At 36.2% G+C, this 23,695-nt stretch overlaps 4 protein-coding genes across 4 annotated transcripts; 1 reads left to right on the forward strand and 3 right to left on the reverse strand.

The window, feature by feature from the left end:
• The first annotated feature begins 899 nt into the window (after nucleotides 1-899).
• On the forward strand, nucleotides 900-4,882 carry LOC141643190 (E3 ubiquitin-protein ligase SINA-like 10). The gene is made up of 2 exons (XM_074452232.1): nucleotides 900-1,368; nucleotides 3,396-4,882. The coding sequence occupies exons 1-2, from the start codon at nucleotides 1,117-1,119 to the stop codon at nucleotides 4,047-4,049; spliced, it is 906 nt and encodes a 301-aa protein (XP_074308333.1). The 5' UTR covers nucleotides 900-1,116; the 3' UTR covers nucleotides 4,050-4,882.
• Nucleotides 4,883-5,005: 123 nt separating this feature from the next.
• On the reverse strand, nucleotides 5,006-6,084 carry LOC141643192 (gibberellin-regulated protein 1-like). The gene is made up of 3 exons (XM_074452234.1): nucleotides 5,928-6,084; nucleotides 5,713-5,752; nucleotides 5,006-5,353 (listed from the first exon to the last, which is right to left on the reverse strand). The coding sequence occupies exons 1-3, from the start codon at nucleotides 6,003-6,005 to the stop codon at nucleotides 5,172-5,174; spliced, it is 300 nt and encodes a 99-aa protein (XP_074308335.1). The 5' UTR covers nucleotides 6,006-6,084; the 3' UTR covers nucleotides 5,006-5,171.
• Nucleotides 6,085-9,505: 3,421 nt separating this feature from the next.
• On the reverse strand, nucleotides 9,506-16,079 carry LOC141643191 (uncharacterized). The gene is made up of 8 exons (XM_074452233.1): nucleotides 15,909-16,079; nucleotides 15,192-15,282; nucleotides 15,024-15,083; nucleotides 14,066-14,128; nucleotides 13,764-13,967; nucleotides 13,549-13,669; nucleotides 13,230-13,444; nucleotides 9,506-9,789 (listed from the first exon to the last, which is right to left on the reverse strand). Exons 5-8 carry the CDS (start codon nucleotides 13,776-13,778, stop codon nucleotides 9,694-9,696), a joined length of 447 nt encoding a protein of 148 aa, XP_074308334.1. The 5' UTR covers nucleotides 13,779-13,967; nucleotides 14,066-14,128; nucleotides 15,024-15,083; nucleotides 15,192-15,282; nucleotides 15,909-16,079; the 3' UTR covers nucleotides 9,506-9,693.
• Nucleotides 16,080-20,073: 3,994 nt separating this feature from the next.
• On the reverse strand, nucleotides 20,074-22,164 carry LOC141641515 (uncharacterized). The gene has a single exon (XM_074450174.1). It carries the CDS (start codon nucleotides 22,162-22,164, stop codon nucleotides 20,074-20,076), a length of 2,091 nt encoding a protein of 696 aa, XP_074306275.1.
• Between the last annotated feature and the right edge of the window lie 1,531 nt (nucleotides 22,165-23,695).

A 23,695-nucleotide genomic window follows, 5' to 3' on the forward strand; every position in this document is an offset into this window, starting at 1 on the left:
CGTCCCAAGGTCTAAGTACGGGTCCCACAAAGGCCGGGTATTACAGAGATAGACTATTTTATTAACTTAGCTTACCCCATTGACTAATATGATAATTTCAGTTCGATTTTTAAATATAGATAGGATTAGTAAACTGATGATGTGTCATAGGAAGGTATAATGAAATACAAGATGGAACACAAAATGAGATAGAGAAGCTGTTATCATTGAATAGTGTTTTCTACTAACACAATTTCTCATTTGTAACATATTACAAGCTTGTCACGTTTCACAACCGGTTTAAATCATGGTTAAAACGAAAGGTAATTGCAAAATATCACCGTTTCACCGATATCTTTTCATCACAAGTAAGAATAGTTATAACTAACTCGGTTTTTGTAACATGTGCCCTAAAGACACACATCAAGAACCTCAATGTGGAAAGATTAACAAGATCATCAAATATAAACTCATTTTACTATAATTAATTAGAATATGATCTCGCTAATCTTTCTACAATTAGGTTCTTAATATGTGCTCTTAGGGCAAACGTTAGAAAAATCGTAATTAAATGCACATGGTACTCCTAAAGTTTAATTTAAAACTTTGCATGAAATACCCAAATTTTTAAACCAGAAAACTTTAAATGTCGATAACCCGTGTTTACAAACTCGGAAAATGAAGATTTTTTTTCAAAATCGATCGTCTTTCCGAGAACAACTATTTGAAAAAAAAAAAAAGGTTTCATTTTGATCTCGTGACTAGGACCCTAGGAGTTATTGTATTTCAAAGTTTTTTTTTACCGAACAAATTTTGAGTGACCATATCTCTTGGTCACAACTCACGAGTTCCAAACTCACCAATTTTTTTTTCAAGTTGTACTTTTTGAAAATTCATAAATCCAAGTTATGAGTACGACCAAGTTTTCCGATTTAATTTGAGTATTTTGTGTAAAATGTTAAACTTACTTCAAAGTATTACCGTATCACTTGAATTTTCCGTTAAATCATCGAATGAAAATCTGAAATCGTATCCGCGATTCCGATGCCCTATATATTGGTGACAAAGGACCAAAATAACCATAACCATAACCATTGATTGATACAAAGGGGTAGATACAAATATTATATTTAAAAAATGGCGAAATTTTCAGTTGAGGAAGAAGATGATGAAGAATTCTGTGTGCGCAGTCCTAAGAGAATAAGAACTTCTTCACCTTTGCATGATCATCATCATCAAGAACAAGATCAATCAAATGATGATGATGAAACCAATTCAACTGCTAGAACCAACAACTCTTCTGGTGGACCTGTTTCTGTCATTTTATCCGATCCGGATGTTTTGGATTGCTCCATTTGCTTTGAACCCTTAACTGTTCCTGTATTTCAGGTGATTTTAATTTTGCCCTTTTGCTCAAAGTTTCAATTTTTGATGAATTTTATGTTGTTTAGTCTGTCAAATTGGTTTGTTTTGATACCCTTTTGCTCCAAGTTTCAATTTTTCATGAATTTTGTGTTGTTTAGTTTGTGAAATTGGTTTGTTTTTTATACCCTTCTGCTCCAAGTTTCAATTTTTCCTGAATTTTGTGTTGTTTAGTTTGTGAAATTGGTTTGTTGTGATACCCTTCTGCTCCAAGTTTCAATTTTTCCTGAATTTTGTGTTGTTTAGTCTGTGAAATTGGTTCGTTTTGATGCCCTTTTGCTTAAAGTTTCAATCTTTGTTGGATTTTGTTTGTGTATTTGTGACATTTTAGGGGTAAAGAGAAATTGGGATGTGGATTGTGTAGAAGATTATGTTGTGGGTATTACAAAGGAACGGATGCCGAAAATGGGATTAATGGTGAAATCTTCGATTTGAAGTCTGGATTTAGTTATTTCTGTGTTTGGAGAAATTGGGATTTTGAAGAGGTCTCTGTTTGCAAGTCTTTTGTTGGCTTTGGCAGTTTTTGATGTAGTTAACCCTTAAATTGTGAGGTTAATGATTGGAAATGGATGGATTTGGTGAATTTCTGCATGATTTTGTTTTTTGTTGCACGGTTGGGTTGACTTGAAGAGGAGGAGTAATTTCACAAATGTGAAGCATAATATTTGATAAATTTGAAGGAGTTCAGGAGCAACAAATGCATTGGTTAGGTTCTTTCTGAAGTCTGAATTCTAGAAGCCTACAACACTCGGAGGTATTAATGAGCACACAGGAAAGAATGACATAGTGTGCATGCTCATGACCTCTCAAAACCATAGTGAGCGTTTTATTGAACGGTTTCATTTGTGAGATCCATCTTGTATACCCCATTTAATTATATGAATTGATTAGTCTCACATCTAATACGGTCTCATATAACTTTTTGTGCTATAACTATACTTCACCCAATATCTAGAATCACCACCAAGTCACCAACCGACTTTATCCCCTCCTTGTTCCTCCAAAATGGGTGCCCAATTAAAGTAAATAATGTTCGGACCAGCGATGTACTGATGTCATTGTGTGCATGTTTTGCACTATTGGCCCTGAATCAGACTAGCAATTGAGCTCTCAGAATTGGACTCAGTAGCATCTCACTTATCGTTTCGTTTGATGGAGGAATGACTGCATAGCTTATACGCCCTAGTCAAGGCTGTTAGGGAGCTTAGGGTCTATCTCATATTATTACGTGTAATCATATTTGCTTTACTTCCAGTAGCATTGGTAAAATGTTGCTAGAACACTGCAGAAACAGTGTAGATTGTACCCCCGATTAGCCAATTTCTACTTAGTACCATCTCTTTCCCATATTTATTTCCCCATTTGTACTTGGTTCAATAAACGTTGACTTTGACTGTTAATTTCTGTGCATATATGTAGAGATAAAAATATAGATAGGCCGTGTTTGATATATGAAAACAACTACTCCCTTCGTCTCATTCATTTGATTACATTTGGTTAAAATGCCCTTCACGGAGAATATAAACGTTAACAAATGCTTGGGACGTAAGGAGTAATTTCATATTATCATTTTCGAATTTTGCAAATATTGTGTATTGGGAACAATATTAACGGGGGATGAACTAATTGTTAATTTTATTTTCAGCAAGTATTTTGTCCGTAACATGGTGTAAGGGGTAAACGTAAATGGGATGGAGGAAGTAATAGTCTACTTTATCTTTCAGCAAGTATTTTGTCATACGTTGTAAGGGGTAAACGTTGTTAACAAGTACGGAGTAGTCAACAACAACAACAACAACAACAACAACAACATCAGAGCCTTAATGTTGTTGTGTTGTTGTTGACAAATAGTCATACTGATAAAATACCTGTCTCTTAGCAACCTTAATTTACAAGAACAATTGTCACCTAAATAAATAAATAAATCAACTAGAACAATGGTATTGTACTTCATGCTTACAATCCTAAACCTTGTTTGCTCATGACTTGTACAGTGTGACAATGGACATATAGCGTGCTCTACGTGTTGCAATAATCTCGGGAACAAATGCCCTTCATGTTGTGGAAAAATAGGCAACAACCGTTGTCGAGCCATCGAGAAGGTAATCGAGTCGGTTAAAGTGTCATGCTGTTACATTAAGAATGGTTGCAAAGAAACTGTTAGTTACTGTAAGAAACATGAGCATGAAGAGAAGTGCAGTTTTGCACCGTGTTTATGTCCATTTACCAGCTGCCTTTTCCGGGGATCACCTCGAAAGCTTTCCCACCATATGTCTAAAGAGCATTCAGATCTCGTAGTCCGTTTTCGCTACAATTCCATCTTTTCGGTTTCTCTGGGAATGAGTGAGAACTTTCTTGTTCTTCAGGAAGAGAAAGATGGCATTGTGTTTATCTTGAGCCATGGGAACACGGTTACTCTTAGATGCCTTCATTCGGGTTCATCAAAAGTCGGGTTTAAATATGATATTGTTCTGAGTAAAGGTTGTAGTTCTCTTAAATTTCAATCTTCTACACATTTTAGTAATGGCCAACTGAGTATGCCTCCTTCAGTGGATTATGTTATGGTACCGGGTTACTTCTACGACACGAGTGGCCGCCTTAAACTGGAGATTTGTGTCTGGAGTAAAGATGCCAGTACATGGAGGTAATGACATTGAAACTACTACTAAACCAACCTTATGTGGATACTAAGGTTAGTGTTCTGTTATGTTTAATTCTTGTTTTGGCTCCTTGAAAATTTTAGGCTAAATTGTCAAGCAAGTCCAGCTATGGTTATTACAAAGAAAAAAAAATCAAACTAAAATCATGCATGCATAATAATATAATGATATAAAGCGTATAGTCCGTGAAAATGGAATTAAGCATATAGTACCAAGGTTTTTCTTTCAACAAATTTTAGCACACTTGTGAAATGGCAACCGAATCAGAGAGTCCGACAACCTAAACAACGTAAAAACAGTTACTCTGTAGTCCTGAGGTTAGTTTTATATAATGTTTATTTCTTGTTTTAAGGTGAAGTGTAGACTGTAAATGGTATTTATGCATCTCTTTCCCTGCATTACTTTAAGATCATCTCATCATGCACATTCGCGGCAAAAACGTCTTTACCAAGAAGTTTTGAGCTTGAATTCATGGCATATAATGTCACGTTAGCATATGGTGCTAGATTATCATTAAAAGAAGTCACCCTTGCTTGACAATTTGGTGTAAATTTTTTGAAATATGGAGCTATCTTGTTCTCTATCACGGAACTTGTTGAGCTCTGAATATGTATTAAGGTTAGAGACGACAAGTATGTGTTTCATTATGTGGTTTTGTGTTCATTAACTGGAACAATGAGACTCCTCTTGCTGTAATATAAGTGTGCTTGTATATATGAAGTACTATGTAATGATGAAGAAAGACGGTGTTTGTAACTGAGCTTGCACTCGAGAAAGGTACTCAAGTTTAGACTATTTATATGTTCACCGAATGTTTATATGACGGTTTGTGCATATAACATGGAGCCCTGAATTTTTATTTTGACAATCTGATATTTTACAATGATGATGGAAAATTAAGGCCGTCATCGTCATGAAGTATCATGTTAAAATAAAATTGCACATTACAAAAATACAAGCACTTTATATATTTTCACAAATGATGGAATGAAGATGCAATTACAAGTAAATGGATTTATTTATTTAACGACATGGCAAATGCAAAGGACATAGTTTAATATGTATAACGTTTTGGGAAGACGATGTTTAAGCATTGTCCGTTGAATGAAACTAAGGACACTTGCGTTTGCCACCATGGGTAGTCTGGTTGTAGTAGCAAGCGCACACTTGTTGGTTACCGGAAGTACCTGGTGGAACGCAGCCACAACGGGCACAACAAGTACCGCATGCCCTTTTGCATAGGTTTGGCCTGCTTGATAACTGGCACCTGCCCACACATGCTGCTCCACAATCTGCACTCAGTTTCATTTTGATTATTAGTCGTCCTGTTTTAGTTGATGACTCGATAAGATTCACAGGAACTTGGGTAGTCAGTCTTGTATAAGATGGTTTTACGTTTGAGTTCATTCTATGTATTCACGTAATCTGTAATGGGTTAGCTTCGTAGGTAACACGGTCTTTGTTTGTTGAGTTTTTAACCAAGGTATTAGCGTAATACTCCAATCGTATACAATTTTCAAACACCCTATAGACAGAGCTCACTGACGATAGTGTTATCGCCATAATCACGAGAAAGTACTTAGAAACGCGAGAGCGTATGGGGGAAGGAATTCTTTTCGTGTAGTGGTGGAGAGTATGTGTAATTACATACCTATTCCGAGGAGAGACCTTTTCGGACCATTTCTTTCAATCTGCAAACAAACAACATTTCTTCATTAGGAACAACTTACAGTATTCCCTTCATTTAAATGAAGGGGATGATAGGTACCCAAATTACATAAAGAGTATTATGGTTTTATCTCGACGAAACAAGAATATCGCAAAATAAATAGTACGTAAAATATTTATGGATTAGTAAATTCGTACCAATTGATGAGCTTGAACAGCATGGAGAACAAGAAGAGAGAAAAGAAACATAACAATAAAATGCTTAGAAATGGCCATTATGGATTAACCAAGTATAATGTGTGTAATTAGTTTTAGGGTGTTGTTTGGGATGAATGAAGTGAATAAATGCAGGAAGGATGCTTCATGCATTTATAGTGCTCCTACTAAAATGCCAAAATACAGCTGCTTTGATGGCACACTAATTTCAATTATTTTTTTTAAAAAGAAATGTGTAAAAATACAGCTGCCATGATGGCAATATAATTAGAGAGTGCAATGGTGTAAAGGAAAGAAAGATGCCCTAAAAGGATGAAAGGTACTGTATTATCTATCTAGGAGGTTCTTAATGAAAGGAGCAGCCTCTTACCAACTTCTTACTCGTGGTGCTCTTCTAGATTACTATCACTTTAAAGTAATAATAGCACTTAGGTTGTTGGGTGCATACAATTATACAACCACATCATGTATATTTTAAGTTTGGTTAACCTTATCGGTTAATGCCTAACATGAGTTGGTTGTCTCGTCGGTAAGACTAATCCATTAAGACTCACAAGACGACTATTGTAAACCTGGCAAACGGGTTAATCAGATCGTGTTTGGAGTCGGGTCAGACCAGATTCGCATCGTTTTCATGACAATTATTGTTAAGTTATTTATGATAATAATCGGTGTGTAACAATAAATATTCGGTCGGATCAATTTGGGTTAGGGTCAGGCAAAGGTCATGTTATTCAGACCGAGTCAATTTTGACAAGTCTATGCAATAGTCCGTCAAATTCTTAAAACTCATTTCCAAAAATATGCAAGTTTTTATGACAATTGAAATATAAACGCTGTGTAATAGAAAAGAGAGAAAATAATTACCTAAACTTGAAAATAAGTAATGAGAATGTGAATAAATGGAGTTGATAGATAGAGTGAGAATGAGAATTTAATTTGATGAACTTTAAAATTAATGAATTTGTTTAAGAATGTATTAGAAGGACACATGGGGGGGGGGAGGTAATGACAATAAAGGAAGTAAAAATACAACTTAAGATGACAATTTGAAATGGATAACTGAGATCTTCTCTTTTTGTATCCTATTCTGATGTGGTACTTAGTTTTAATCCGAACAAACAATATTGGTAGCAGTTTTTAAAGAAATATTACTTTGGTAGTAGTTGGCAAAATATGAATTATACGTGGTAGCAGTTATCAAAGAACCCTTAGAATTATTTATTTTCCTCTAAATCTTCATTTCTACTATTCCCTCCCTCCCCGTCATTTGTTTACCTTTGGTTTTGAGACAAAGACCAAGAAAAAAAGAGAGGGTCAATTATTAGTTGACAAATAGACCAAATTGAGTGTGAATAATTAAATTACCAATCAAAAACATTCACAAAATAAAAAAAAGTAAACAACTGCTGAAATATTTCATTTATACCTCCATTTTTCCTCCATCATTCCCTCCCAAGACTATTTGATAATCAACCAATCAAAATACTATTCAATAATCAACCAATCAAAATACTAGCTTCATCCATCTCCTAATTAACCAATGATTTCTAGTGTTTATCAGAAATTCATCAACTGGAAATTTTCGGTCTGTTTTCTTGATTTTCTACCTTCTTAAAAATTTGACTTAATTTGCTCTCCATACTCCATAGCCTAGAAGAGCTTTTTTCAATCGTTCGTCTTTGCTAAATAAAGAAAATTCAAACAGCAAAAATTCAATGTTTATTATAGAAAATCTTGATATTAGAGATGCAAGCTTATTTGAATGTCTTCTAGTATTTTTCTTTGGATCAATTGATGAAAACAACCTTTAATGTTACACTTTTTAAAACTTAACACCTTATGAAATTTTTTTTAAAACTTAATACCTTAATGTGCATTTTATTCACATTTTGGTACCTTAAGTGAATTTAGGCCAAAAAAATGGAATATTCCGGCCATTTTTTAAATACATGACGACGTATTTATGATGCACTCTGTTTACATTTTCAACCTCTTCCCTTCGCTCTTATAACTACAAGTCACGATTGATTCAATCTCGGCAGTATTTCACATTTTTTTTGCCTAAACCCATTTAAGGTACCAAAATGTGAATAAAGTGCACATTAAGGTATTAAGTTTTAAAAACTTTTCATAAGGTGTTACGTTTTAAAAAGTGCAACATTAAAGGATATTTTCATCAATTGATCCTTTTTTTTTTGTATGGGTTTCTAAACAAACCGTGTTCCTCTATACACTTTTGGGGTTTCTTTGCATTCCCTTTTTTGTTATTATCTCAAGGGAGTTATCCTATTGATTTTGGATTTTTTTTTGTCTCCAATTTGCAACTTAGTTCTTGCTGATGACTTGTGTTTAATTTTATTTTTTGGTGTTTCAATTTCTCGGTCTTTCTTGTGGAAAGTTTGTTCTTTGTGCCCTCTTTTTAACAATTGTTCTTCACGGTAATTTGAAAATTCTTGATTTTCTTTTACCGCAAGGATGTTATAGGTTGATTCTATCAACCTAGTTTCCGTACCTTATCCAAAAAAAAAATATCGAAAATACTACTTGATAATCAACCAATCGAAATTGTATTCCTTGCTCTTGAGGTTGGGTATCAGCCAAAAGATGAAGTACCTTATTAGCCAACCCACTAACAAAAAAACACAAAAGACAATTGGCAAAAATTAGACAAACGTCTGAATTAGAAAATTATCATCTTAAAAGCAATGAAAACCACCAAACCTCTTCTCTTTGCAGACTAACATCCATCACTAATTGACTATCACTTTCTAATATGATCTCTTACAGCCTGTACCCTCTCGTTTCTCCAATAAATTTCATTAAGGCGAAAGCGACAAAGTTCAACAACAAACAGTACCAAAGAGAGCACTAAAACTGATCCTTCACTCGGGACTGAACACCAACGGCTTATCTTGTACGGAGTAGGATATCAAGCGTTCTAGTAGCGTTTCTTTTATTTTGACAAGTTCATCAAAGTCGGACAATCAAATAATAGCCAAGAAGGCAAGAACATTACCTGAAGTGCAGAATTAGAGTGACGGGCACTACCGCACTACCCATCACTGGATGATAGCACGTAACTTCAAAGAGCTGCAGCGTAGTCCCACCGCGACTAAACCAAAACATACCCCATAGATTGGGATAACTTCATGACCTTGACAAGTATCGACTCAAATTCTGTATACCAAGCCTGACTAAGATTTGTGCATCTAATACATATTCATTCAAATGCCATGGTACACATAACCCATATGACATATGTAATGCTTGAATGCGTCAATCAGTTTGCGGTTCTTTAGAGGTCGAGCAAATTCGATAACCTATAATTCTATATATTGTGATATGGTCTTCTCCACATCTCGTGAGCCTCTGTTACACTCAATAACAAATGACAGCTTTTATTACATCGTGGAGAAGCAACAAAATCGATGAGATTAATTTACAAGGGCCATATCTCTGTCCAGGCTCCAACCATTTATGATAAATAGCACAAAAATTTATATGAGACCAGCTTATATGTGAAATAAACCTACTAAACCTACAATTAAGAAAATAAATAAGAAATTTGGATGGTATCACATATGAGACTGTCTCATACGTAATTCCCAGTAATAATAATACATCATCTACAAGTAACGAAACATCAGCTCCAAACCCTGATTTTCGTCTTTTGGTAGACAGTCTTTGGAATCAATATTTAGACGGATTGGTGTTATGCTACAAAAGTGATTGATTACTTACCAAATTATGAAGATTCTTGCGGTATCTCAAACCTTGTTGGAGAATCTATGCCCATCATGCAGCAGAAGCCAGAGATCAATATTATTAGCAAAACTATGGTCTGAAAATTCAAAAGCTAAACATAAGCAAACTATTTCATCTCGGGAAATGCATGAGTGATGAGAACTTTGAAAAGTACAAGGAGGCTAGACGAGCCGCTAAAAAGGCCGTACGGGATGCGAGGGCAAAAGTTAACCAAGAAGTGTATGCCAGGTTGGACACGAGAGAAGGAGAGAAGAATATCTATAAACTGGCTCGCATAAGAGACCGAAAGACGCGAGATATTGGGAGAGTTTGGTGTGTGAAAGATATGGACAACAAGGTTCTGGTTCAGGATAACGAAATAAAGGCTAGATGGAGTTCTTACTTTGATAATTTATTCAATGGACATCAGGAACAAGGTTTTTGGGATGTAGAGGTAACACCAAGCATGGTTAATCGGGAATTTGTGCGTAGAATACAAAAGAGTGAAGTTAGAAAGGCGTTAAGGAAGATAGGGTCAAAGAAAGCAGAGGGACCGGATGGTATACCCATAGAAGTTTGGAGGTGCTTCGGGGAGAAAGGGATCGAATGGGTAACCATGCTCTTCAACAAGATTTGGAGGAGCAACAAGATGCCATCGGCTTGGAGGAGAAGCACTCTTGTCCCTTTGTACAAGAACAAAGGTGATGTTCAAGAGTGTTCCAATTATCGGGGAATTAAACTTATGAGTCATACGATGAAGTTATGGGAGCGGGTAATCGAGCAAAGGCTTAGGAGATGTGTAGACATCTCGGAAAACCAATTTGGATTTATGCCCGGGAGATCGACTATGGATGCGATTTTTATCATGAGACAGTTGATGGACAAGAAGAAGGACTTACATATGGTTTTTATTGACTTGGAAAAGGCATATGATAGGGTACCAAGAGAAGTACTTTGGTGGGCTTTGGCGAAAAAGGGTGTGTCGCGAAAATATATTGACCTCATAAAGGACATGTATGAGGGGGCTAGTGCAAGTGTTCGCACTAATGTTAGAACGGAAGAATTTCCTATTACCATCGGGGTGCATCAAGGTTCCGCACTTAGTCATTTTCTCTTTGCTATAGTTATGGATGAGTTGACAAGGGATATTCAGGACGACATCCCTTGGTGTATGATGTTTGCTGATGATATTGTGTTGATTGATGAGACAAAAGAGGGGGTGGAGAGAAAGTTGAAATTGTGGAGGCAGACTTTAGAGACTCGTGGGTTCAGGCTCAGGAGTGAGTAAGACTGAGTATTTGAGGTGTCAGTTCACTAAGGTGGCGGGGTTGAAATCGACAGAGGCGGGGAGTATTATTTTCGATGGGAATGTTGTTGAGGGTTCGGATTTCTTCAGATATCTAGGATCTATTATTAAAAAAGATGAGGAGTTAGACGGAGATGTGGCTCACAGAATTAAAGCGGGATGGTTGAAATGGAAGAGTGCTTCAGGGTTTCTATGCGATAAAGATATGCCCCAAAGATTAAAGGGAAAATTTTATCGCACGGCAATTAGGCCTGCCCTACTTTACGGCTCCGAGTGTTGAGCCGTGAAGCATTGTCACATTCAAAAGATGAGTGTGGCAGAGATGTGCATGTTGAGGTGGATGTGCGGACATACAAGGAAAGATCGGTTAAGGAATGAGGTGATTAGGGAAAAGGTAAAAGTGGCGCCAATAGAGGACAAGATGATGGAAAACCGACTAAGATGGTTTGGCCATGTGAGAAGGAGACCTATGGACGCACTTTTGATTAGGAGGCCTGGAGACTTGGAGAACAGAAAAAAAAAGTCCCTAGAGGCAGAGGAAGACCGAGACAGACATGGCTGAGAGTGATAGAGCACGATATGAGAGTTCTGGGGCTTGAGGAGAGTATGGTGACGGAGAGGGCACAATGGAGGGAAAGGATACATGTGGATTTTTAGTATTTGATGTTTTGACAGATTTAGTGTTTTTTTTAGTTAATTTAAAAAAATTAATTTATTTATTTTTCTCCCCTTTATTACACTTTTTCACCAACCACTTTCTTATAGATTTTACCTGGTTCATTCCGGATCCTTAACTCTATTTCGGTTTTTAAAAATCGTTTTAATATCTTCTCTCGATTTAAATTTTAAGTTTTTATAAAAGAAAGACGGAATTTGATTTTAAAACCCCTAAGTTCACCTTGACTTTCCATTACATTTTCGTTCTTCCTTTTTGTTTTTCATCTTCCCTTTTTTTATTCGCATTTTGAGGCGTGCGTTCACCCATGGACGGTTCGAAAAGATGATTCATGTCAGCCGACCCCAAATCATTTTGGGATTAAGGCTCTGATGTTGTTGTTGTTGTTGTTGTTGTTGTTGTTGTTGTATAAAGTAGTGACAAGGCTCAAGTTCTTAGGTTCATGAAAGCTTCTTGTTTCGTTTTATAAAAACTACGGAGCTGATGAAAGATGTGGGGTCACAAAACATGACAATAACATACAAAATGACCTCATAGTTTAGCTAATCAGCTAAAACTGACCTTGTTTCTTTTTACTTCTGGCAATAAAAAAGGACAAACTTCAAGAGAGAAGATTATTCATGGACAACCCAAAAATGAAAAACAGGAAGTTTACTCATGGACAAAATTTAATTTCTTATTTTTAAATCATGAAAAGTCGCCCTCAACTACATATACTTCAAGAGGAAGGGCCGTAAGGCGTGTGGACTGTGGAGACACCACTGGAGGGCTAAACCGATCAACCATGTTACATAATAGCCGTCCTAAAGTATCTATATTTCTATGAGTTGGTACTGGCAAGCTAACTCATTTTGATACCGCCTTCCATGGAGTTCATTAAAGACGAAATTAGAAGGCTATATATACGGTGATGTAATATACATACCAAAAAAACGACACGATAATAACTACTTGTAACGTGTTCCAAGTTTTTAACAATTATGAACAGTAATAATAATCATCTGTAGCAACAATGCAAAATAAGTGGTGTTCCACAGCCACTTCATGGGCAATGAACAACTTTACCGTCCTATCCGCAAAAGCAGGTGTAGATCCAGGTGTATTGTGGCCCAAGGACATCTACGAATTGTTGTCAACCCCAATTCATTCTGGGATGATCGCCCTAGACGGGTCACATTACCGATTTTGAAGGCTATAATACATGTTAGAAACGATTACAGAGGGAACGGTGTCGATATTGTATGAAAATTATTAGGAAGGATCCTAGGGGTGCTTCATGGATGTAGTGATGATAATTAATCAACTAGTACACATTAAAGGCCAGCCAATATCAGAATCAAAGGCCTGCACAGTTTCAAATGCTTCTTCTATACAAAATTTATATAGCTTAATGGCGTTATCCGATAAAATATTTAGGTCTGAAAGAGAGTTCAAGTGCTTACGCCGACATGAAGCAAATGCAGAAAGTAAGAATGCGCTAGACATGGAGAAGGAAAGCAGGAAGAACACTGTAATTAGAAACATGATTTACACTAGAAGAGGGTGAGATATTTACCACAAATAATGCCTCGAGAAGAGTATTCTTGATCTGGCAAACTCCATCACAAAAAACAGCTTCCAAAGAAACGTTTCCAGGAGCTTCAGCTAGGAACCTCCAAATCTGGTAGCTTGAAGGGTGCTGAACGGGTTTATATGGATCCGAGACATAAAGAACTGCATACTTGGCTCCGGAGTTGTCCAATGAACTAATCAACTCGGAGAAAACTTCACCTGATATACCAATATTTCAAAATCCAGATGAATGAATTTTTGAAAACTTAAAAATCATAAACCAATTTTATCATCTACACAAAACATTTTGTTTTATGATTTACCTTCCGGATGTGGATGGTCAAGGTTTTTCAACGAACTGAAACCTCTATGGCAAAGAACTAGCAAATCTGTCTGGCCCTTGATACCTTTCTGAGCTTTCTCCATGGTTGAGGCAACAAACTCCTATCCAATTTATCGAGTTTGGAAAAATAAATCAATGGAAAAAATGCATAAAGATATACACGTATAAATAATTTATCAACAAACTATGAACTACCTGTACTGAGTACATGTTTGAAAGTATAGAAAATTATTTGCCCTCTATCGAGCAAGAGTCAGTGACAGCAATGCTGCCAACACCCAATTTATGGTCACATGAGTCTTCAAACTCCTCAAGCAAAGAACTTTCTAGTGTCCCTTCCTTCACCTCTGCTGATACGTACGGATATGCCACTGAAAAGTTGGACTTCATTAACGAGTCCTATCAAAGAGGGTGCAAAGCATAAGAAACTGAGTTTAATGATAGATTAGGCCTAGCTGCCTAGGCCATATCAAACAAGCAAATAAAGTAGACATTACCTTGAGCAAATGCACAAGTGAAGCCTCTGACATAACTTTCCCGGATATATCAGCCGAACGTAACTAGAGATTAAAAAGCGTTATAGTTACCAATTGATTAAACGCGTACTTGTAAAAAATATATATTCATCCAAAAAGCAATGTTGGCGGGGTGAAATGTCAAGCACCAATGTTCACACCACATGACAGATTCTAAACGCGAACAACCTTTCCCAAAGCACCTTCCTATGTCTAACAAGTGCACGCAAATTAGAAAGCTCCTATATGCCAAGAGTAAAAGTCCAGCAACTGGATTTTAAAACTCTATATGGTTGGAACAAGTTGCAGGACAGATGCCATCAAGCCAAGTCCACGAAAAAAATCAAGTCTTAAATCCATCGAGAAAATTCAGATTAACACGCCTATATTAGCACACTGCAGCTAACCCAACCAATTCCGCAGTATATATTCATCTCTTCCTGTCTATTGTTCTTAGACAACACCATATCTTAAATAAAATTTGACACCTTAACTGTAGTACGAATACTCTCTCTCTCTCTCTCTCTCGATTTCTGGACATTTATCACAATCTTGGACAACATTAATTCAAGAGTGATTAGTGGAGTAAATATACATACCTCTCTACTCTCTCCAATTTCAAGAGAGTCAATTTTTTTTATTTGTAATGATACCCATCTATTGTAGATGGGTTACTCTCTCCAATTTCAAAATAGCCTTATTTCAGCATTAATCTCCATTAAACGTTAACGTCTTATTTGCCTTCCCAATTACATAAAGTGTGCACCTGCAAATTACCTAACTTACTCGTCTGATCTGGCACAGATCTTAGTGTGAACATTTCAGAACGCACGATCATGGGAATTGGATGGTATTCCCTACTATATTCTACTAAAGTAAGATCAGGCAGCTAATAGCAAAGAAGTGATCAAAGCTAACACAATAAGATTGAACTGCATACCTCTTTCCCGACAAATACTAAAGCAACATCGACAGGCTGGGCAGAACTTTTGCTTTCACACTGTGACAACAAATGCACCATAAGATACCGAAAGAACTGCAATACTAGAACGGATATCCACAGAAAACTTCAATAACTAGAGGTGGTTATCTAAAATTAGAAAATTACCATTATATTTGACCAGCTTCCTTTGAACATAACATCCCTTGCTAATTCTTTCGATGAAAGTGTTTGATAATTTACATTTTCTTGCAGATCCCTGTTATAATTAACCATAACATAAAAGATGAGTTCACATCAACACTACAGCTTTGTGAATAATCAAGCACGCAATGTCACAATGGAAGAACACATAGATTTTCATTAAAGGTAAAAATTTGACATTAGCAAAAACAATGAGGAGACCACATAAAAGCAGGTCCTGTGGATTCTAAGCTCAACACAGAACATAGCTGAGATATAATGAGCAAAACCGAGAATCCATATTTCTTCATTATCACTGAAACAATAAAAAATGGATCAAATATCGAGCCTCACTGATCAAAACCATTCATTCACAAACGAAAGAATATTGAATCAAACACATTTCTAAAGACTTGAATTTGAAGTTAAAAATAGTATTAAGGTCAACAATTTGCTAACAGCGGTGATAATAAGCATAATCAAACTCAAATTCGCAGAATGCGCAACATAATCAGTTAATCAAATTCGTAAACGAGATGATGTACTGATGATTTGAATAATTGGGAAATCATGAATCAAGAATAACATTTGTAGGCATTTAATTTGTGGAAATCAAATAAAATGAAATCAAAGAGAGGATTAAACTAGGGATAGGAAAGGGAATCCTAAGAATTGGAAGAGGGGAAGATGTAGAAGAGTTACCTGAAGGTTGTTTATTTTCCGTTTGTTGTGTTGTTTAGTGTTAACAGCTCCAAACCTGAAGCCTCCAACACCACCACTACTCCTCGACGTCCTGGTCAAAATTACGCAAATTCTTGTCTCAACGTACTCCCTCCCATGTCAAAGCTAACATGTATAAAAAGTGAGATCAATGGATGAAAACTTTTTAAAATTTAATACTTTAATATGCATTTAATTCACATTTTGATACCTTAAGTGGATTTAGGCCAAAAAAATGGAATATTCCGACCATTTTTTAAAGACATGACGACGTATTTATGATGCACTCCGTTCACATTTTCAACCTCTTCCCTTTCCTCTTATAACTACAAGTCACGGTTGCTTCAATCTCGGCAGTATTTCACATTTTTTTTTGCCTAAATCCATTTAAGGTACTAAAATGTGAATAAAGTGCACATTAGGGTATTAAACTAGTTTTAATTCCGTGCAAAAAAATGCACGGGTTGATTTTTAAAGTATGACATACGAAATATGTTAGTTAATACGATAATAATATTCTGGAATTATAATTGAATGAAACAATGTATAATTGTATTATTTTTAACCTATGTGCAAATATTATTATACATGATTAAATATTCATATAAGTTGACTAAATTAATAAGTATCGAAAAGTAAATTTCACTTAAATATAATTTAATTCACTAATAGAGATAATATATAATACAAAATAGGTAATTTTAAATTACAAATGGCAAGCAATGAAAAGTTTTAAAGTGTGTCGGGTAATATTTAAAGTGTTTCTGCAAGTTTCGTGAACAATGGTTAGTTATACTAAATGTATAATTATTAGTTTCTATATTAATAGATTCCAATGAATAAAAATGTGGCATATTAATGTTGATAACGATAATTCAAATTCAAATTCAAATACTTATTTTCACACTACTAATAAAGTAAATACTCATCATATTTATTGTTAGCTAAATATTTGGTTTTAACAATAAAAGAAATCATGGGTAACTGGAGTTGGAGCTAAAATAGGGTTTTGTTAATTTTTTTTTATATCATGTGTCTGCCGCACCGCTCTTATCTTTCTCAATCTCTATCTTCTTTAATTAAACCAAGAGTAACACCAATCACCTTCTCCATCTCTACCTTCTTATTTCATGTGCAACATGTCAATGACTATCGACAACTGATCAACAACAATAGCTCTTTTCTCTTTTCCACATGTTGCCTCATATTTCTTACTCCTTGAGTCACTTGGTTCTCTAATGTAATTATTCTAAATACAAATTTTGAGTCCTCATAATTCTATCTTGATTATCACAATTAGTATAGAATTTATTGATCGATCATAATCTTGAATAAGAAGGTAAATGTGAAATGATGACGAATGATCGAATCAGAGACGCCATTGATGAGTATTGATGAAGCTTGTGAAGATATTTGTTGAAGATGAAGAATTAGTTAGAGAGAGAAGCAACAGAGTAAATAGAATGTTCTGAATGTATTAAATTAGAATGTGTTATGTACATGAGTCCTTATATAGTCTGGTTACAATTGAGTAAGTATAAGAAAGACTAATTACAAGTATTAAGCTAACTGACTAATTACAAGTAGTAAGCTAACTGTCCTGTACTAATCTTCACCCCCCCCCCCTTCAAGGTGGGCGTGGTGTATCAAACAACAAGCCGAACTTGGAAGCCAAATAGTGATGCTGTAACTGCCCCAAAGGTTTGGTGAATATGTCTGCTAACTGTGAACCAGTGGGTACATGAGTTGTGTAAATCAAACCTTCTTGAATCTTCTCCTGAATGTAATGACAATCAATGTTCAAATGCTTTGTGCGTTCGTGAAAAACTGGATTAGCCGCAATGTGTTGAGCAGCCTTGTTGTCACACAAAAGCTGTATAAGCAATGAAACTGAAATATGAAAGTCAAGTAGCAGGCGTTGTAACCACACTATTTCCCCTGAGGTATAAGACATGGCTCGATACTCAGATTCAGCAGATGATTTTGAGACTGTCTTCTGTTTCTTGGTCTTCCAAGAAATTAGAGAATCTCCAAGAAAAACACACTGTCCTGTGACAGACTTGCAGCTATAAGTACAAGTACCCCAATCAGCATCAGAGAAGCCTCTAAGGGTGAAATGATTATCTGCCGGATAGTATAAAGTGGCATTCATTGTATGCTTAAGGTACCTCACCACATGTAATGCTGCCTGCCAATGAGGTTGTCTTGGTGAGCTCAAAAATTGACTCAAGTGTTGAACAGCAAAAGACAAATCAGGCCTGGTAAGATTCAAGTACAAAAGCCTTCCCACAAGTCTTCTAAAAATCTCCGGGTCAGGAAGTATCTCACTAGCATCAACAGATAATTGCAAACCCCGTGGCAAAGGAAAGGAAGTAGGCTTGCAGCTTTGCATACCAGTATCTTGTAGAATATCATGAACATACTTGCGTTGATTCAAATACAAACCTTGTGCTGTCCTCTGAACTTCTAAACCCAAAAAATATTTGATGTGCCCCAGATCCTTTATAGTAAAAGCACTGTCCAATACTTGTTTTATGTGTGAAATGTGTGTTGAGTCATTGCCACTGATAAGTAGGTCATCAACATAAACCAGTATGGTGGTAAAACTAGTTCCTGATGACCTACAAAACAAAGAATAATCATTCTTTGATTGGAGAAATCCTTGAGAAAGAAGGAGTTTGGTCAATTCAAGATTCCACTGTCGGGAAGCTTGCTTAAGACCATATAATGATCTCTTTAACTTGCAATATTGTCCTGGAGCTAAAGATTTGTATCCTTCAGGAGGTGCCATATAGATTTCTTCATCGAGAAACCCATGGAGAAATGCATTATTGATGTCTAATTGGTGAATTGGCCAATCTTTTGCAGCCGAAACAGCTAAAAAAACCCTCACAGTGGTAAATTTAGCCACGGGACTAAAAGTATGCTTGTAATCCTTCCCTTTAATCTGATTGTAGCCTTTAGCAACCAACCTAGCCTTGTATCTATCCACTGTCCCATCTGCTTTATACTTCACCTTGTAGACCCATTTAGAACCAATGGGTTTAAAACCAGCAGGCAAGGAAGTGATTTCCCAAGTTCCATTATCCTCTAAAGCGTGCAACTCCTTGTCCATGGCATTTATCCAATTTAGGTCATTCTTTGCCTGGGAATAAGAAGCTGGTTCAGGGATAAGGTGGGTTTTGGAAGAGGATAAAAACACATGATATGCATGGAGATAGGCTGAATCTGGTGAAGGATCAGCAATGGATGCATTATGCTCAGGTAGTTCAGTATTGGATGTGGTAGTTTTCCTTTGAGGTATCATATGACAAACAAAATCTTTCAATTTAGCCGGAATTTGAGTGGTTCTTTTAAAACTTCTAGGAGGCATAGGAATAGAAGAAGTGTGATTGGGTATACTGGGAGAAGAATCAGTAGTAGTAGTAGTAGTAGTATTTGGACTGGTATGTAATTCATGAACAGGTGATTCAACACCAACACCAGAAGAATGAACATCACTATGATCAGAATTAGAGGAAGGATTGTGTACAGGGTCATGTACCTTATTATGGAGTACTTCATCTTCTGCTATAGGAGGATAAAACTGAGTAAATGAATGTGGGAAAGATATTGTTTGTGATGGCCCACAAGAATGAGGAGATGCAACCTTATAAGGCAAAATGGACTCATGAAAAATTACATCCCTACTAATGATAATTTTATGACTATCAAGATCATATAATTTGTAGGCCTTTTGTTGATAAGGGTAACCCAGCAAAATACATTTCTTTGCTTTGGCACCCAACTTGTCTTTTGGTTGATGATTAACCAAAGCAAAACATAAACAGCCTATGATCCTTAAATCATCATAAGAAGCAGGTTTGTTGAATAACAGTTCTGTAGGTATCTTCCAAGAAATAACAGAACTAGGAAGCTTATTAATGATGTGTGTAGCTGCTAACAAACATTCTCCCCAAAATTTTATAGGAAGATTGGCATACAGAAGTAAAGCTCTAGCAGTTTCCCACAAATGCCTGTGTTTCCTTTCCACACAGCCATTTTGTTGTGGATTACCTGGAGCACTCTTTTGATGTATTATACCCCTATCCATAAACAACCTATGACAACTGTGCTGCACTATTTCTGTCCCATTATCACTTCTAACCTATTTGACAACTTTACCAAATTGTGTCAGAAAATCTTTAACAACTTCTGATACTTGATACTTGTCCTTTAAAAGAAAAGTCCAAGTCACACGTGTGTGATCATCTAAGATAGTCAGAAAATATGTAGCCCCAGTTAAAGTAGGCTTCTTGTAAGGTCCCCACAAGTCAATGTGGATCAAATCAAAAGCATTTAAAGCATAAGATTGACTTCTATTATATGGCAATTTATGCATTTTTGCCAAAACACATGTCTCACATTCAAGTTTCTGAACATCAGCACATTGAACAAAATCTAAATGCTTCAACTTAGACAAAGAAGTGTGTCCCAATCTAGCATGGAACAAGTCTATCTTAGAAGTACACCCCTTATTATGCTTACAAGAACAAAGAGAAACTTGTAAACTATTATGTTGCATACCATTGCCTACTAAATCTCTTTGGAACTTCAACTTGTAAAGTCCTTCTTCTCTTAATCCAACAGCAACAGTGGCCTTACTGTGATGGTCCTGTATTATACATCTATCAATGTCAAAATTGATAGACAAGTTGGTAGAAGACAACAACTTCCCAACAGATAGCAAATTATGCTTGAAATCTGCTATGTATAACACTTTATGTAGAATAAGATCTTGGCTTAAAATAATGTCCCCTATTATAGTCACACGTTTATAAGTCCCATCAGGCAGACCAACTACAATAGGTTTTGAGAGATTTCTTTTGTTTTGAAACAAATTTATTGCAGAACTCATATGGTCTGTTGCACCAGAGTCAACTATCCATGTTTTAAAGCAAGTCTGTAAATTCGTGTATGCATTAGTAACAAAAGAAGTACCTGCAAAATTGACTGCAGAATATTCGGAATTCATAACACCTTTCTGCTTCATGTGAACCATTTGCTGATAGATTGCTGCAACAAGCCTAGCATCAACTTCCATGATCCATCCCTGCATGATCACCAACATAGTGCATTCCAGAAGTAATATTATCACCCGTGAGAGGATTATCTTGACTTGTCTCATTTGTGACGACTTCAACATTATGAGCAGCACTTCCAGGAAAGTTTCCTTGACCAGAAAATCTTGCTTGATATTGCTCTCTTTGCTCTGGATGAAGGATAAAACAAGTAGCGTTTGTATGCCCAATTGCCCACTCTTGTTACAGTGATCACACCACCTTTTACCTTTCTTGTTCTGATGAGAACCTTGATTAGAAGTCTGATTTTGAACAGAATTGTGACCTTGACCAAAGGCAGAGCGTTGACCAGAACCTTGATTGTTCCCTTCTCTGGTCCAAACATTCCAGTTAGGTTTGTTCCAAGGACCTGAGAACTTCCCTTTGTGAACAGCCATAGCACTGGACTCCACTTGAGTAGCGATTGTCTTAGCAATAGATTTCTGGCTTTCAATTTGTTGTACCAAAGAATAAGCCTTATTTATCTTAGGCAGAGGATCCATTGACAAAATATTTGTCTTGAGATTGTCATAGAGGTCATCTAATCCCATGAGGAAGGTTAAAACCTTCTCCCTAGATGTAATTTCAAGTAATCTCTTCAAGAAACTACAAGAACATTTAGTTAAGGCTCCACAAGTACAATCCGGTATAGGTTCCAAATCCTCGATATCGTCCCAATGACGCTTCAATTTATTATAATACTCGACAACTGTCTTATCAGATTGATCAATATTTCGCAAATCTTTCTTCAATCGATACAATAAAGGCGCATTTGATTGTCCATACATTTCATTTAATTCAGACCACAAACACTTAGCAGATTTGGGATTCATGAAAATTTCCTTAATTTCTTGAGTTAAAGAGTGTAAGATCCAGCATCTTACCATATAATCTGACCGCTTCCAACTTTGAAACCTCGGTGACGTCAATTCAGGCATTGCGGTGCTTCCGTCGATAAAACCTTGCTTGTTTTTAGTACCAAGCCCCATAACAACTCCTCGGCTCCAATTAAGTAAGTTCTTTCCATTAAACGGCGGATTAACGAGCGACATTCTCGGAAAATCAGAATTTGAGAGAAAAAGTGGATCATCGTATGGATTCCTGTACTCGCTGTTAACTTCGGTACTTGAATCAGGCATGATGTAAATTTTGATGAAATTTTGATGAAAATCGATTGAATTTTGTGTGATTTTGATAAAATTGAATCAAAGGAACGATTACTTGTTTTTGTGATTTTAATTTTGAAACGAAGAGAAGTTCTTACAAAAAAAAACGGAGAAATTGATCGCAGAAACCCTAAATCGAAGAAACCCTAAAATGACGAAAAATTAAAATTGATTTAGGTATAGCGAAATGCGGAAAACGAAGGCGTCAAGAGTAGGGATGGCAGTGGGTCGGGGACCCGACCCAGACCCTAAGGGTCGGACCCTAACGGGTCGGGTATGGGTCTCATTTTTTCAGACCCAATGGGTATGGGTCGGGTATGGGTCTTAAGAAAATATTTCGGGTCCGGGTCCGGGTTTATGTTATGAAACCCATACCCGACCCTTAGACCCTTTATTAAAGAAAAAAAATCAAAATTACAACTTTTCTGAATTCATACTGACAGACTGTAGAAACCCAACTAAAGTTTTTTTCTCTTCCCTCATCTCATAAAGTGATAAAACCAAACCAAACTCTTCTAACAATACCACCACTCCACCACTGACACAAAAAAACCACCACCACAGCACTGATACGCACGCGGCTGGCAACCATCTCTCTAATAGCCGGCAACCGACAACCACCATTAACGGCAGATTAATAAACTCATAATGTTAAAGTAGTATGATTTTTTTTTTAATATTATAGACCCCATAGCTGTTAATCTTGTTATTAAAGTGGCTGAAACTCGGACCCTCGGGTAGACCCAGACCCTACCCTTACCCATAGGGTCCGGGTATGGGTCCTCAAATTTTAGACCCTTGCGGGTCTGGGTCGGGTACGGGTCCAAAGGAAAAATCTCGGGTCGGGTCCGGGTCTAGGTGGACCCTACCCAGACCCTACCCATTGCCATCCCTAGTCAAGAGACAGGCAAGCCTGCTCTGATACCATGTGAAATGATGACGAATGATCGAATCAGAGACGCCATTGATGAGTATTGATGAAGCTTGTGAAGATATTTGTTGAAGATGAAGAATTAGTTAGAGAGAGAAGCAACAGAGTAAATAGAATGTTCTGGATGTATTAAATTAGAATGTGTTATGTACATGAGTCCTTATATAGTCTGGTTACAATTGAGTATGTATAAGAAAGACTAATTACAAGTATTAAGCTAACTGACTAATTACAAGTAGTAAGCTAACTGTCCTGTACTAATCTTCATAGTAAATATTTTCATAGGAACTTAAACTCTTTGTTTTGCATGTGATGTTTCAAAAAAGAAATTCAAAACAATCAGCTACTTTAAAATATTACCTTGTTTTTCTGTACAATGATGTCATTTTTCTTTATATTTTAGCACATAAGAAATTAGTATTTTATTTTTGTAAAATAATTACTTTTTTTTTTTTACATTTATTTGAACAGTAAGTGTAAGTACCAATTACCAAACTATATGTGAACTATCAAAGTGTTTGATGTTTGAGTCAAGTTTTTCTTTATTTTTTATTTTTGATATGAATGCATTTA

Source organism: Silene latifolia, chromosome 2 (genome assembly GCF_048544455.1).
Source record: "Silene latifolia isolate original U9 population chromosome 2, ASM4854445v1, whole genome shotgun sequence".
In the NCBI taxonomy this organism is placed as follows: domain Eukaryota; kingdom Viridiplantae; phylum Streptophyta; class Magnoliopsida; order Caryophyllales; family Caryophyllaceae; genus Silene; species Silene latifolia.